Here is a 13,036-nt window from a genome sequence, read left to right as displayed (position 1 = left end):
CTTTTTCCAGAGGACAACTGATCAGTGATTAAACTGGAGCCGCTATCTGATGTACCTTTAGCCCGAGCTATTAGCGTCCCAGAGGAGGGGAATATTTCCCTGTCCACGGGGTCATGCCAGCTGCAGAGACGCAGCGCGCCAGGAGAAATGGTGCTGCGGTGAGGGTGCCTTGGAAAGGACTGCGTTCCAAGCCAAGAGGAGAAGGATTCCTACAGCTTTCGCTAAAACGATAGTCCAACCACTGCAGGGAGCGAGACCTCCCACCACCACCGCCATGAAGGAGACTACCGACAGCGTCTCTCTGGACGACGCCAGCTGGAGCCAGGTGATGTGCGAGGGCTTGGCTGTGAGCGGGAGCCGCGTGGAGCGGGGGCCCGAGGGGCTCAGCTGTCCCGCAGCTGCAGCGCTGCCGGGAGCGGGGAGAGGCAGGCAGCCATCCATCCTGCCCGGCGGGCTGTCCCCGTCCGCCAGCCTCAGCTCGTCCCGCTCTGAAACAGGGAGCAGAAAGACCCACGTCCCCCACCGGAGCACACTGGCCGTGAGACTGGTGCCATGCAAGCCCTGCTCAGGTGCCGCCATGGTGGAGCTGAGAGAGGGTCTCCAAAGGTGCGGATGGAGGAGAAAGCCCCAGACCATCCTGAACTGGCTTTCCCAGGAAATGCCTTCAGACCGGATCCCCACATTTGCTGGGGAGCACCTGTTTTTAAAAATTCGGTTCAGCATAAGGAAGGGCTCAGAGTGCTTTGGCAGCACAGGTAGTTTGGAGGGCTTTCCTGTAGCTTTTCAGGCTGCTTGGTGTGATGTTGCTTTCTGCTGCGTATCTCTAGACTGAAAAAACCAATCAGCCTTGTTTGCTGTGAGGAGGGCAGGAGGTGCACGCAAAGATCACGGTCATCCTCTGCCAAAGACACCACAGGCATGTGGGGTGACCACATGGGTCTGGTACACAGGGAACAGGTATATTTGCCTTGGCTAGGGTATGAGTCTGACAAGAAGGAAAAGCACAGAGCTGTGGGAGAGGTATGGCTGGCTGGAAAGAAAACTACAGGCATGCACACAGAGCTAAACCCAAAGCCAGAAAGCTGCCTCGGCTAGGACATCATAATTGCAGCTGTATGCCAAAGGGCCAAGTAGAGTCTTGTTATTTTAACTGATATCTCAGAATATTAAGTTCCAGCTGATAAAAGGCGAGTTTTAAAAACAAAAGGGAAGAAAGAGAGTGCAATAGTGGCTGCACACTTATTTGTTCATAAAGCCTCCAAGTTTACAAATCCGTGTGGAATTCAATAATGGACATACTTCCATTGAACCTTCATTTTTTAGCTGTCAAAAAGCAACAATTACAATATGCACCATTTTGATTCAGTAGATTAATACTGCAGAAATAGTACATCTTTTTTCCCTAAAAAAAAAAAAAAAGAAGTCTAATCTCTTTGTAGTGACATTCATCTCCATTTTCAAAGTTTTCTGTTTTAATCTGAAAGCAACTAGAAAAGCACAGCACAGTATGTTTGGCCCTCACACGTCACTGGAACAAAGTGTTTCACACTGATTAACAGATAACTGATAACTCATTTCAACCCTTCAGACTTTTGCAATACAGTAACTCATCAATAATACTGTTACATTCCATAAATATATTTCCCTTTGTATTCAAAGGGAATACATCTTTTCTGAACTCAGAATTTAGGAGCATCTTAGTTATTGTAGTTAACTGTTGTAATCTACCTAACAACTTTTCCAGACCAAGACCCAGGATACTATTTTTCACTCTGAAGAAGATAACAGCCTTTATTTCACATACAGTGGAAAATCAAACGTTCTGGAGGTCAAAGAACTCAACTACCAGGTAAAAATTGTTACTTATACATCTCCCTTCAGCAGGAAGCATATCCAGCAATGCTTGTTTCTATAACCAGGCCATTTTAAGAGCCAGATAAAGTTGAAAAAGTTCACACAACTTTTGCACAGTTTGCGAGCAGAACTGCACTCTTGGCTGCAATACTGACAGCAGACTAACCCCTGTATTGTAAGTACATCCAGTAAAGGGATAAGACAGGAAGAGAGATCTCTTTCTAGGCCCCGCTTTGTTTCAGTCTTGAGCAAAATTACTCCTCTGAGGGCTGGAGCAGAGGGACTTTCTGTTCAGCTAGGAATGAAAGGAGCCCTTGCTGGCAAGAACAAGTATGTGGAAGGGGATAAAGAAAGGAGGATTTCAATGAACCAGTGAAATATTTCATCTCCTCCTCATCATGGAATCTGAACAAGATTTCACAATTTTCAGTTTCATGGAATTTCTAATTATATTTAAATTTTGAAACATTTAAAGTTTACAATTTAATAAATGACCAAAGTAACAAAGGAGAGAGACAGTTTTAGTGATTAACAGAACAAGAAGCAAGGCATGAAAGCATTAGGCAGCTGCAAAAGAACTTCCTTCTATATATTTCTGAAGATGAACAATAATGTTTTAATATATGCTTTGCTTGTAACATTGTAACTTTGAAGGTATTTGTTGTTAAATACTGTATTTCTTGAATTGAAAGGACTTGTTTTCTTCTTTGTTAGATTAACACAGCATCCCAAATTCCCTGGTATGAGAACCTTGCTCAGATGAAAATGCCCTGGACCTGGAAATCAGATCCACATTCCCGCCTGTCAGTCATCCAAAATCTGAATCTAAAAGTGCGAAGTGGTCAGATGCTTGCAATTATAGGAAGCACTGGTAAGAGCAACCACATTTCCTTATATGACCAGCTCTCAGATAAAATGTACACCATCAAGAGCAACACTCTGCAGTCTTCATGATGTCAAAATCGAGTTGAGAATAAGCTATTGGATGTGTCACTAAAATACATTCTTTAAGTGACATGATGAACAAGGAAACAAAGAAACTGTGGGGGGGGGGGAAACTAAAATAGATTTTCAAACCTGATTTTTGTTATGCCCTGAACACATTTGCATTCTGTTTTCTGAGGTGTAGTGGGGTATTGTTACAAGTGTGGCCCTGCAGCCCCAGATCTGCTGGAGACATGAATCAGTTTCATGGCTCAGATTCAAAACAGGCCAATTGAAGACCACACTCAATAGCAAACAAATGAGGCCAGACCCCTTAAGAAAGATCAGTGCCAACTTGCATAACCATAAGCGGGAATTCCATTTGGACTGAAACAATTCTAACAGGATAAAATATTGCATTTGCATTAATTAATAGAACTTTACAGAGAAGAAAAGACAGTTCCTCTTCTGTCTGGTGTTACTGTTTTATTACACTGGGGTTTGGTTTCTTTCCTTCCATTTTCTGGTGGGACTGGTCAAGGGGGGACAAGAAGTAGACACAGGACCTTTAAACTCAAGTTAAAAGTGACATACTTGGGAGGTAAAAACCCCCATGGTTTGTCTCTGCTACAGTCTTACATCAGGTTAGCTCACTGATACAGTGAAGATGCTCTCTCAAAGGCAAGGCATATTTGCCAAACAAGCTTTAACTTTATTCCTTAAAAATGAGAGTTTTCTTCCCTATTGCCATGGGAAATTTTCCTTAGCACATATTCTTAATGTAGGTGAAGCTCACCTCAGAGATTCTCCTGATAAGAAAAGGAAAAGCTTTGTGATGAAATAACATACTGAGTTATAGATATAGCACCTTTGTAAGGCAACATACACTGAGCACAAACCCCTTTCAGCAAACTAGTCAAACTATTTTCAAAAGCTGTTTATCATCTATTTCATCAAATGCCTTAGTAAAATGGATTAAACTGCTGATGGGTTTCACATTGTCAATGGCAATCAATATGTCACTCTTAAACAGAGCAATACGTGGTTTACAGATGGATGGGTTTCTTTTTTAAGATGTATGTATTAAGAAGCAAGTGTGGAGTTAATCTTTCAACAGGGAGACTAGAAATAAATGACATCTAATCATAAGAGTTCTGTGTGTTTACACACAGAATCATACAACAAAAAGGAAAAATTCATTTGCTGTTTAACTCCAAATCAGGTTTTGTTTTCATTGTTTCACTTTTCTTACCTCTGGGTATGAGCCAGCTTTTCTTAATTATTTAAATGAGGTTTTGTCTTATTTAAGTAATAATAATTTTTATTTCAATTGTGAATAATCTTCTTATTGTCTGTATAATCATTCAATGCCTTAGTCATTCAGCTGATCCTGCTGCTGTTTCTGAGTTCACAAATCCCTCCACAAAGAAAGCTCTTGCTGAGCATTTGGGTGCCAGCCCTGCAGCCTGGGCGGACCACCTTTCACCTCTGTTTTAAAAGTGAAAGAGAGTTTACCAAAGGGATAAGAGACACTTCTTGTGTTCATGAAGCCGCCCTCAAAGCCCAGCTAGCCAATTCTGCTGAGAAATGATAAGGGTTCAAACCACGTGCTCCATTCCAGAGGAGAGAGATTTCCTGAACAGGAGCTTGTAGCCAGTATTTCCTTTGAAGATCATCATGTCTCTGTGACTCGGGGAAAATTTCGGGAGGGGTTGGAGAAGATTTTTTTTTCCTTAACATCTCTCTCCAAGACAAGGTCACTTTTCAAAACCATCCCTTAGAAATTAATTTTCAATTTTTATTTTTCTAGCTGGTGGAAAGACATCCTTGCTTGACGTGATAACCTGCCGGGATCATGGAGGCAAAATCAAGTCTGGTCAAGTCATGATCAACAACAAACCCAGCACTCCCCAGCTTGTTAGGAAATGCATAGCACACGTGAGGCAGGATGACCGACTGCTCCCCCACCTGACTGTCAGAGAAACACTATTGTTCGTTGCCAAACTGCGCCTTCCAAAGTTTTTTTCAGACTCACAGAGGAAAAAAAGGGTAATTAAGCTGTTGGGAAAAAATAAAGTTGTCAAAAATGTGTCTGACAGGAATTATCCAAGAGATCCTGTGTGTTTGGAGTCAGAACAGCTAATCTGGCATTTTTTTGAGTAGATTATGAATTATAAACCTTTTTCATCTTTCAAGATAGAAACCAGCAATTGTTCCAAAGCTCATAAAAAATGACAATCTAGAGAAAGCATTAGAGAGGCTGAAAGACAAACTAAATTTTTGATCGCTGAGTCTTTTTTAATGTTACCTCTAAAATCAAGATTTGTTTCCAAGCGTCTCTAGCACTGAAATATCCAGATGAATTTTAACCCCATTAATCCTATTTCCAGTTCTATCTATGCACGAATGTGCAAACGAACTCTTGCTTGACGGCTGTCGCCCTTGGATCCCCGCAGGTGGAAGATGTGATCGCAGAGCTGCGCCTGCGGCAATGCGCCAACACCAGGGTGGGGAACGAGTACCTGCGGGGCGTCTCCGGGGGAGAGCGGCGCAGGGTGAGCATCGGCGTGCAGCTGCTCTGGAACCCGGGTGAGCACAACTCACACCTTCCTGGGGCCCACCGCACACCGCTTGGGCATAACTGCATGACGATGGAAGCTTTCAGGGAGGAGTCACACACTCAGTTGCCCCTAGGGCAGCTGGAGGGGTTGATAATCGGACACTCAACAGGCCTTGCACCACCCTCTGCCAGAGGCTGCCTCTCCACAGCACAGTAGTGACTGCTGCTGGTCCATTTCCTTCAACTGCAATCAGTGCTGATCACAGATAATACTGTAATTATTACTGGAATAATTCTGTAAGACAGTGTTTCAGCAGCTGACACACTTTTTGCTTCAGTCACCTTTGCCTGTGGAAAAGTGGAGACAGAGCAAGGCAGAGCCCCCAAGAGCTTTTACCCACCACTCTAAAACCACCACCACCAAGATCACTCAAAGTTGCCTGAAGTTAGTGTCACAGTAGTGCCCTGCTTTGTGCATATCAGAATAAGGTTTGGGGTTTATCCAACCACATGTCACAAGTTACTTTGGCTTTAACATGGAGATTGTTTCCTTTCCTCTGACACTGCCCCCATTCACATGTGCAGTATTAAGAGGAAAGGTCACTTTCTTCACTGTACAGTCAGTCATTGCAATCTTTTGCAACTTACTGACATGGCTTCATGTTGCAGGTGAACTAGAAACTTCCATTGGCTTCAGTAAAAGCAAAACATGAGGCTAAATCCACAGCTGATTTTGCTGGCTTATTTTGATCTTTTTGATCTTATATATATCAAAAGTACTACTTTTGAGATATATATATATCAATCAAAATATATATGACATATATATCTTTTGATCTTATATATATCAAAAGTACTACTAACCTTGACTGAGCCTCTTGTTGAATAGGATTCCCCATCAGCTTTTTCCCTAGGAAATGGATTTGAAAACCCTTTGTTTGTATAAAGTTATATTTCTATAGTTATGGGGAAAGCAGGTTTTTGCTTTTACAAGAAGTGATGCTCAAGAATAGATGTACTGAAGTAAAAAAAAAAAAAAAATCTTTAAATTTAAAAATAATGAGTGAAATTTCATGCATTAGCACCATTTCACTTAGAACATATTTTCCAAACCAAATATGCTGCTTTCCACAGCTAAACTTACTGTCTTTGGCAGGAATACTTATACTTGATGAACCCACATCTGGACTGGACAGTTTTACTGCACATAACCTTGTGATAACATTATCCAGACTGGCCAGAGGAAACAGATTAGTTCTTCTTTCACTTCATCAGCCCCGGTCAGATATCTTCCAACTGTTTGATTTGGTTCTTCTGATGACTTCTGGACTCACTGTCTACTGTGGAACAGCTAAAGACATGGTCCAGTATTTCACAGATCTAGGCTATCCCTGCCCAAAGTACAGCAATCCTGCAGATTTCTACGGTCAGTATCAAGCACTGTGATAAAAAAAAAGGGTTACTGGAAATCATTTGCTTTCCTAAGTGGCTGGGTAACATTGATTTTTATTGACCATGACTCTCTTCGAAATTTCTTGTAACTAACTCAGATCGATATTGCAGCAAGTTCAGTTTTTAATAGGATCCTTATTTGTCTGTACAGGAAATGTAGCAAAACCAAGAGATACAGACAAAACTAATTTAAAAAATGCTCTTTCTAATCGTGCCAGATGCAGTAACTTGTCGACATGTTTAGCATACTTATCCCCATGTCTTAGCTGGTTGAAACTTCTCTGGTAAAGACACAGATAACCTGATCAAATGCTTTCTGTAGACAGTTTTCTGATTTCTCAATTAAGAAAATGTATAAGTTTGTTTCCCAGAGGCTAGCTCCTAGTCTGAGACAAACCTGGAACAGGTAATGGGAAAAAGGAGTGCTGCTCTATACTGGTAGGGAGAAAATCCTAAAGCAAATCAGCAACCTTTTTACTCCCTGAAGAAAGTGTACATGGTTTCAAATCTATTAATCTTCTGGTTTTTGCAATGTGGAAGGGGAATCTGCCCCTGTTAATCTAATGGCAGGAATCTCTTTACACAGGCTGGTTCAGTTCCAGCCCTTAGGTCTTTGCACTCAAGTTGGCCAGAAAACCTGGTATAGACCTCAGACAACCATAATGTTCTGGAGTAATCTCTTCAGTGGCAGGCAGTGCCAGCTGTGCAGAGATAAACAGAAGTTAACCTCGGTGTCAAGCTCCACAAAAAAGACCTTTGTCACCATCAGGGTTCAGAGCAGTCCTCAGCCAAGCACAGCCTGGGGGAAGGCTTGCAGCACCCCTGTATGAGAATGGAGAACAAGGGGCAGTCCTGGGGAAACCTGGAGCTCCAGCCTGTGGTCACAGAGACAAACCCCTGTGACATGGAGGTGGGAGGGCAGAGAGGCGGGTGGAAGATCATTGAATGGTAAGCTCTGAGTCGGGATCCACAGGAAAAGAAAGGAAATATGGGCACCAGGAAGGTGGAAATAGGACAGGATGGCAGAGCATCCATAGCAAGAGGGAGCACCTGATGGAAACACACAGATGCTGGCTTTGTGTCTGACAGAGAAACAGGTGACCAGGACAGAAGGGAAGGCAAAGAATGTCAGATGGACTCCTCCTAAGAGTGGCTGAACAGACATGATCAGCCCAGTGCAAGGAGGTAGGAAATGTGCAGTGATAGCTCTCTCAAAAAGCATCTGTAAAACATCAGGTATTGTCAATCTACACCAAAGGTCAGCATGGGAAAATACTGTTGTAAATTCAGATTAAAAAAAAGAGCTAAGTCAACTATTATTGGTATGAGTATGACTATGTTGTCCTTAGATAATACTCCTTTTGGACTTTCTCAGTATCATGTAAATTTTATGGCACCTCTGTAAAATACTACTAGGACAGTGACTATAATTTTGAAGATTAAGAAGAAACATGATTTAAGTCAAAGTCATATAGAAGACTGTAAATGCCTACATGCCAGGAAGGAAATTCAAGCTATTTTTTCAGCACTGTCCTCAAGGCGCTATGAAATTTATAAAAATCTGAAATAGTAGTTTATAATACTATATTAAGCAATTATGTAATCTCTCAGTGATTGAGTGACTAGGTAAGAAACATACACACATTAACAATCTGTTAGTCTCTAATTACCTAAAATAACTGATAGTTTTAATGCATGTACATAAGTTGGACTGTTTGCTCCCAATGAAATCCCTGATTCTAAACATATCAGAAAGTTAATTCTTCTACAGCACATGGACTCATATCAAGTAATATCTTACAGTTGACTTGACCAGTATCGATAAACAGACTGCAGAAAAGGAGATGGAGAGCCGAAAAACAGCAAATGCTCTTGCCAACTTGTTTGCAGAAAAGGTCAAACATTTTGATGATTTCTTATGGAAAGCTACTGAAGGAGACAATGCAGAGACCACAGTCATCAAGGAGAGGTAAAGAAAAGAGTGTCATATGGAAGATCTGGAATAATAGCTACACCTTGTGCTAATTTTTTTTTCCTCTTTTTCTTTTGGGCAGGAATTCAGAAGAGGTTATCAATATGCCTCACCATTCAAGTGATCAATTACCAGGAGCCTTAAAGCAGTTCACTATATTACTAAGGTAACATATTCTTCAGCATAAACAATTTTGTATCATGCCCATTTGTATATAAAATCATCAGAAAGAGGCACAGAACGTGCCACACTAATTCCTTCCTTCAAGCTTTCAGCATTTTACCTGAAATACTTGGTGGCTGCAGGTAGGTTCTTCATAGGTTTGATTAGGTAAAATCCCTTACAGAAACAGGGAGCTCAACACCTGTGCTAGCCAAAGCCAGCAAGTTCCAGGAACTGATTTTAACACTGTTTGGGGCTATATGTCTGAATATAACTTAGTAAGTATTAGTAAGTATTACTAATATAAGCATTAGTAAGTATTGTATCTTACGGTCAATATTGCTGTTTTCCTAGTCGTCAGGTCTCCAATGACTTCAGAGATCTTTCAACATTATTAATCCATGGATTTGAAGCCCTTCTTATGTCATTACTAATTGGATTTTTGTACTATGGCCATGAAAAAAATGGACTCTCCATTCGTGACGCAGCAGCACTGCTGTACATGATAGGTGCCCTAATCCCATTCACAATAATTTTGGATGTTATTGCCAAATGTAAGTGTCAGTCTTCTTGTAAACACTATAAGGAATCAAAATCAAAAAATTCTTAAATCTATGAAAAAGTAAACTTCTTATTACAGCCTAGTGTGTTTGTTCCTACCCTGCAGGTCATTCAGAAAGAGCAATGCTTTATCATGACTTGGAAGGTGGAATGTACTCTGTCAGCCCATACTTCTTTGCTAAGGTAATTTGTTTTATTGCCAGGAAATACAAACAGCTGTCTTGAACGTTAAAAAACACAAGCAAAAGAAAGCCTTGTTGTATAAATAATCAAGTTCATATCAGACTTTGTTCTTTTTTTCTCTGCCAGCTAAGGCTATCAGTCTCGCTTCCTTAGTATTAATAGATTAAGCCCCACACTAGTTTAGAACTTTGCCATAAGTCATGGCTGAGATCCCACACCAGAAAAGCCAAAGAACTTTTCACTGGGTTCTTTGGCCAAAATGTGAGAAATCTCAGACTCAGATTTCCAAGTTTAGACAATTTTACATACCTGCATATTTAATTCACTGCAGCATCTTTGAAAGTTTGCTGCCATATCTTGATCTATAAAACAAAACATTTGTATCAAATGCTAAAGCAGAGGTAAAACAGAAATGACAAAATGCTGTGATATTTCCAGTAGTTGTTTGGGCCTCTATTGGTCTGAGCTAAAAAATGTATTACGTACTCAAAGAGCCAGAGTTTCTAGAATTAAATTTAGAACTTTTAAAAAACTACATTCTCTTTTTCACAAGGGTTTTGAATAATCCCTCTTTTGTGATGTTAGATGAGTTCTGCCTGCCATGGCATCTGTAATTTAGGTTTCCATTTCTGCACAAGATTTTAAATGCTTATTAGTGGTTGCCAGAGAAAAATATTCTTCACATTGTGTCACAAAGATTTCACATTATTCACAGAGAAATCGATGTAATTTGTTACAACCTTGGTATTAGAGGATAGTAGCAACCCTCTTGGAAAGAACTAATTCTTCCTACATACCTGTTTAGGTATTTGAGAAAATTCCAGTTGTGCTTTTGTTTTACAGTGAATGCAGTTGCTAACTGGTCTGCCTTTGGGACAAGGTGGCGAAGGGACCAACAGCCAAATTTGTCTCAAATTTGATCTCACACTGGTTTCAACCAAACAAAACATTCAGTCGCCAGGATTCAGTAACAGTGTTATTGTTATCAAGCACACCAGCTCACAGCAAAAGTGCATTATGTTCTTTTATGTCCCAAAACTCTTAACAATCTGTAACAATTAGTTTTAGGCATTGATACAACAGAGAAAAAATTAGCAAGAATTTGTTTCTCTTGTGGATTGGTTTTGCATGTTACTGGCAAGCCCTAACAGGGAGATGATTGCATTCTAAGGAAGTATTTCCTACAGCTTTTATAAACAGTCCAAAAGTACATTAAGGTACATCTCATGTATTTTCTCATCATTCACTTTTTTTTTCTTTTTTTTTTTTTAAATTTTCTTTTTCATCTTCCCAAACAGATTCTGGGGGAGCTCCCAGAACACTGCATTTTTGTCATAATTTATGGGGTTCCCATCTACTGGCTGGCAAACCTTGTTCCTGAGCCAGAACATTTCCTGCTGAACTTCCTGTTATTGTGGCTGGCTGTCTACAGTGCCCGTGCCATGGCACTTTGGGTGGCAGCTCTGCTGCCGACGTTACAGCTCTCGGCCTTCCTTGGCAATGTCCTCTTCACATCCTTCTACCTGAGTGGTGGTTTTGTGATAAGCCTGAACAGCCTCTGGACAGGTAAGACAAAGCTCCCACCCTGCCTCCAAACTAAAACATTAGTGACTTTCATCAGTGACAGCGTGTCCTGTGCTGAAAAACTCTTCTTTATTCTTACCTTTGTAACTATCTTCTTGGATGGTGAAGGTGCAGTCAGGTCATCTACTTTACATCAGTTTCTCCATCTGAAAATCAGGCAACAAAAAGTTTGGTCAAAAAAGCACTAGTGAAGGGCTAGCTTCTTATGTGGTTGCTAAATTCTTCAGGAAAAAGACTTGTATTCAAAAGACAAAGATGGAGCTCCAGGAAGACTTAGTTGACAGGGGGAGTTTGATGGATATGGATATTAGCTAACTCCTGATTTCCCATCTCCATGTAACTATGTAAAGTATATCTGCCATTTTGTCCAATAATAAACTGTCACATGTTTACAGCCTCTGGCTGTCAAGAAGTGAGACAAACCTGCTGTATTTGGCAGCAGCAGGGCAGTATTCGAGGTCTCAGATTTTGTGTGTGTATCAATTTCTGTCATTTTCTTTTTCAGTTCCTTTCTGGGTTTCAAAAATCTCTTTCATCAGATGGAATTTTCAAGGAATGATGCAAGTTCAGTTCACTGACACCACATATGAAATGACTGATGGAAACATTACTTTTCAAATACCAGGGAAACTTGTAAGTCAGAAGGAAAAATTGTTGCAGACGTTTGATAGGAAACTGGAATGCTATTTGTATACCTATCATATTTAAATAGATGGCGTAGGCCTCAAAATTCAGCAATCTCCAAATCAGCATGTGAAGTTCTGTTATGCTTGGTTGTAAATTTGTTCCTAAAGATGGCCCTACAGCAGTCACTCCTTCTGTGCCTTTCTTTTAGTTGAAGACAAAAACCAACATAATAAAGGGCAGCTCTTTCCTGCACCCACCCTAACAATGCACTTTGCTGGAATTGTTTAGAAGCTGAACTGTGTATTCTGGAACTGGAATAGTGTAGCTACAACTCCTCTATCAAACCACCCTGGAAGCTACACCCAAGCTGGAAAACAGGGGCCAGGGAAGCTTACACATAAAACACACTTCACAGATCCAGCATGAAAGTTTTGTGTCTTTTTCTAATTTTGTGTTATTGGTCATTACAGATCACTCAGGCTATGGACCTGGACTCCCACCCTCTCTATGTGAGCTACATTGTCCTCACTGGCATAATTTGCAGCTTCCTGCTTTTATACTATCTCTCTCTGCGCTTTATCAAGCAGAAATCAACCCAGGACTGGTAGGAGCAGCGGAGGCAGCAGGTGGGGCTCCCTGGGAGGAAGGCTCCCGGTGCGGGCGCCGGCAGCCCGGCCGCCACAGGATGGCAGCAGAACCCCAGGAGTCGGGACGCGGGCGGGAGCCTGCCACGGACCGCGGCTGCAGCCTGGGATTTGGGTCGGGGGTGGGCTTGGGGGTTTTTGTTTGCTTCACGTACGGTTCGAACGAGTGACAAGGCGCTGGTGAGTCTTGCACTTCTGGAAATAGTCTGAGCTATGGGCCACCGACATGAAAGGACCCACTGCACTCTGTAATAACAGCTGATGTTTTAGTCCATGTTTGAACATACGATGATCACTTAGTTAATTCAGAGGGCTACAACAGAACAGGATCAGAACACTTTCTGTGGCACGTATGACATATATTAGGAACAGCGCAGAGAAAAGCAACACAGAAGATTTTACAAGTGCTTCAGGAGGACACGCAAGGATGGAAAACACATCTGTGTGTTCATTACTCTGTGTTCTAATTGCTTATGTGTTTTAAAGCTTTAGTTCTGTGTTGTAAAGCTTTGC

General features: G+C 41.3%; 1 protein-coding gene across 1 annotated transcript; it reads left to right on the top strand.

Annotated features, from left to right (window-relative positions):
* Positions 1–50: 50 nt before the first annotated feature.
* On the top strand, positions 51–12,506 carry ABCG8 (ATP binding cassette subfamily G member 8). The gene is made up of 13 exons (XM_066316092.1): positions 51–346; positions 1,745–1,849; positions 2,569–2,725; positions 4,589–4,827; positions 5,235–5,367; positions 6,495–6,764; positions 8,594–8,759; positions 8,845–8,928; positions 9,279–9,478; positions 9,592–9,668; positions 10,967–11,234; positions 11,758–11,885; positions 12,350–12,506. Exons 1-13 carry the CDS (start codon positions 275–277, stop codon positions 12,485–12,487), a joined length of 2,037 nt encoding a protein of 678 aa, XP_066172189.1. The 5' UTR covers positions 51–274; the 3' UTR covers positions 12,488–12,506.
* Positions 12,507–13,036: the final 530 nt, after the last annotated feature.

Source organism: Sylvia atricapilla, chromosome 3 (genome assembly GCF_009819655.1).
Source record: "Sylvia atricapilla isolate bSylAtr1 chromosome 3, bSylAtr1.pri, whole genome shotgun sequence".
Taxonomy (NCBI): Eukaryota; Metazoa; Chordata; class Aves; order Passeriformes; family Sylviidae; genus Sylvia; species Sylvia atricapilla.
The sequence above is the reverse complement of the archived record's forward strand: the minus strand, read 5'-3'. Positions and strand labels throughout refer to the sequence as shown.

Bases quoted from the DNA above. Each gene is read 5' to 3' on its own strand.
- ABCG8 (XM_066316092.1), top strand. From the start codon at position 275: ATGAAGGAGACTACCGACAGCGTCTCTCTGGACGACGCCAGCTGGAGC. The intron at 9,479-9,591 runs GTAAGTGTCAGT...CCTACCCTGCAG, and splicing joins TTTGGATGTTATTGCCAAAT to GTCATTCAGAAAGAGCAATG. The intron at 11,886-12,349 runs GTAAGTCAGAAG...TGGTCATTACAG, and splicing joins TTCAAATACCAGGGAAACTT to ATCACTCAGGCTATGGACCT.